The sequence below is a fragment of the Penaeus chinensis genome, chromosome 7 (genome assembly GCF_019202785.1).
Source record: "Penaeus chinensis breed Huanghai No. 1 chromosome 7, ASM1920278v2, whole genome shotgun sequence".
In the NCBI taxonomy this organism is placed as follows: Eukaryota; Metazoa; Arthropoda; class Malacostraca; order Decapoda; family Penaeidae; genus Penaeus; species Penaeus chinensis.
Window position 1 is genome coordinate 19,831,629 of NC_061825.1, and position 2,500 is coordinate 19,834,128.

The 2,500-nt window shown below is 47.1% G+C and overlaps 1 protein-coding gene across 1 annotated transcript in view; it reads left to right on the forward strand.

The window, feature by feature from the left end:
• The window catches only part of LOC125026900, a 3,090-nt gene extending 1,513 nt beyond the window's left edge, over positions 1-1,577 (forward strand). The window contains exons 2-3 of the mRNA XM_047615500.1: positions 920-1,211; positions 1,381-1,577. Coding sequence (XP_047471456.1) covers positions 920-1,211; positions 1,381-1,577 — 489 coding nt within the window. The remainder of the gene's footprint in view (positions 1-919; positions 1,212-1,380) is intronic.
• The last annotated feature ends 923 nt before the right edge of the window (positions 1,578-2,500 follow it).

Here is a 2,500-nt window from a genome sequence, read left to right on the forward strand (position 1 = left end):
CAGCTGCAAGCATACCTTGTTGAAACTCAAGTAGGCGTTCCACAAGGACACGAAGTGTTAAGACACGGTCTACAGTTGACTTCTTGGATGTAAAACAAGACTGCTCAGGTCTCTGCGCACTCGTGTCCAAAGCAGATGAGCGAGGATCTTGCCTTGCAATGTAATACCTCTATAGTTGCCACAGTCCCTTTGGTCCCCTTTCCCTTTCCAGTTAGGTATCACCAAGCCCCTTTTCCAGCCAAACGGCAGACAGGACTGCATGCAAACCACAGATCATGGCTTCTCCACCCGCCTTCAACAACTCCGCAGCAATCCCATAGACACCAGCAGCCTTTCCACTCTTCAGCCTAAAGAGCACCCTTCTCACCTCTTCAATGGAAGATGGTGCCTCACTGATTGGTGGATCAGCCACTAGTGGCAGCATGCCAGCCAACGGGAGTTTTGAACATGGGGGATCAAAGTACTCAGCCCAGCAGGCCCTATACTCACCCGTCTCTGATACAATGCGACCATCCTCTGCCCTCACCGAGCCCAGTTGAAAGATGGACTTTGACCAGAGTTCCCTCAGGGCTCAGAAAGCAGGTAGTAGGTCCTTTTGGGCAAAATAGCCTTCCAACTCGTCCACGATCCCCCTAACGTATGTCTCTTGTTCCATTCTCAAAGAGGCCCTAGCAGAGCGAGACAACTCCCTGTGCAAGATGTGGTACCCATCCAGTCTGGCAGCACGACTCATCTCTATAGTGTTCAGTGTCTCGTCCGAGACAACACGCCTCCTTCGCCGAGGTCGGACCCCAAAGCACTCCTTAAAGGTATCCCACCCACTTTAAGGTATCCTCCAGTTCAGCAGGGTCCTGTAGAGTGCCAAGCACTTTAAACCGATTTGAGACCGCCACTGCATACTCCTGAATTTGTTACAAAGGTAAAAGAAAGAATAAGTGGCAAGGAGACTACCTGGGAGATACTGAGTGAGAAGATGAGAAGTGTGGGTAAAGTAGTGCTCGGAGAAACATCAGGAAAGGCACCAAAGGTGGGTAAAGACACATGGTGGTGGAATGAGGAAGTGCAACAGGCAATAGCAGAAAAGAGAAACAGTAAAAGGACGAGGGATCAATCGCAGTCCGATGAGGCAGCACAGCAATACAAGGCAGCAGCAGGGCGAAAACGGAAGTGGCGAAAGCAAAAAGTGAGGCACATAAAGATCTTTATAAGAAGTTGGACAGTACAGAGGGGCAGTACAAGACTCGGGACAGAAATTCATCTAATAACAGACAGGTGAAACTTATCAAAGATGGAAATGGAAGTACTATCACTGAGGATAGTAAGATAAAGGCTAGGTGGAAGGAAAATTTTCGGAAGCTTCTAAATGAGGAAAATCCACAGGAGGAAAGATGCACAACACCAGCAGCACATCCCGGGAAAGTCTCGGAAGTCAGCAAGGAGGAGTAAAAAGAGCGATAAAAAGGATGAAGACAGGGAAGGCTGTAGGTCCTAATGGGATACCTATGGAGACCTGGAAGTCTTTTGGAGAAGGCGTAGAGTGGTTGACAAAGATTCTCAATACAGTGCCTGACGATTAGAGAGAGAGTGTCATAGTGCCTATCTATAAGAACAAGGGGGATGTACAGGACTGTGGGAATTATAGAGGAATAAAGCTAACATCCCATACACTAAAGATCTGGGAGCATGTGATTGATGCACGGCTTCGAGAAATGGTGACGGTAGAGGAACAGCAGTTTGGTTTTATGCATATGACAGAGTGCCGAGGGAAGAACTGTGGGCATGTATGAGAGAAGCCCCGTGGGACATGCTATTTGCAGATGATGTTATATGCACCAAGACAAGGCAGGAGGCGGAACGAAGATTAGAATCATGGAGGCATGCACTCAATGGAAGGGGCCTTATAGTAAGCCGGAAGAAAATAGAATACCTGTGTACTGGTGGGGGAGAAAAAGAAGAAGGTTCCATTAAGATCCAAGGGGAAGCAGTAAATAGGGTAAAAGATTTCAAGTATCTCGGGGCAACAGTGCAGGAAGATGGTGGAGTGGAGTGTGAGGTATCAAGACAGATTCACTGAGGATGGAATAGTTGGAGGAAAATAACAGGTGTTGTGTGTGATCAGAAGATACCAAGTAAAGTAAAATGAGAATTACATAGTACCATGATAAGACCAGCTATGATATATGAATTGGAAACAGCAACGCTGACCAAAGGACAAGAGAAGAAGCTGGAAGTTGCAGAAATGAAGATGATGCGATATGAGGTGGGAGTTGCAAGGAAAGACAAAGCCAGAAATGAAAACATCAGGGAAAGACTAGGCATTGAAAAGAAGCTGACAGATAAGATCAAGGAAAGCAGACTGAGGTGGTTTGGCCATGTCTATCGGAGGGGTGAGAGCTATGTTGGGAAGAGGGTTATGTAAATGACTGTGGGGAAACGGAAAAGAGGGAGGCCAAAGAGACGTTGGTCTGATTGTAACAAGGAAGATCTGGTAAATGTGGGG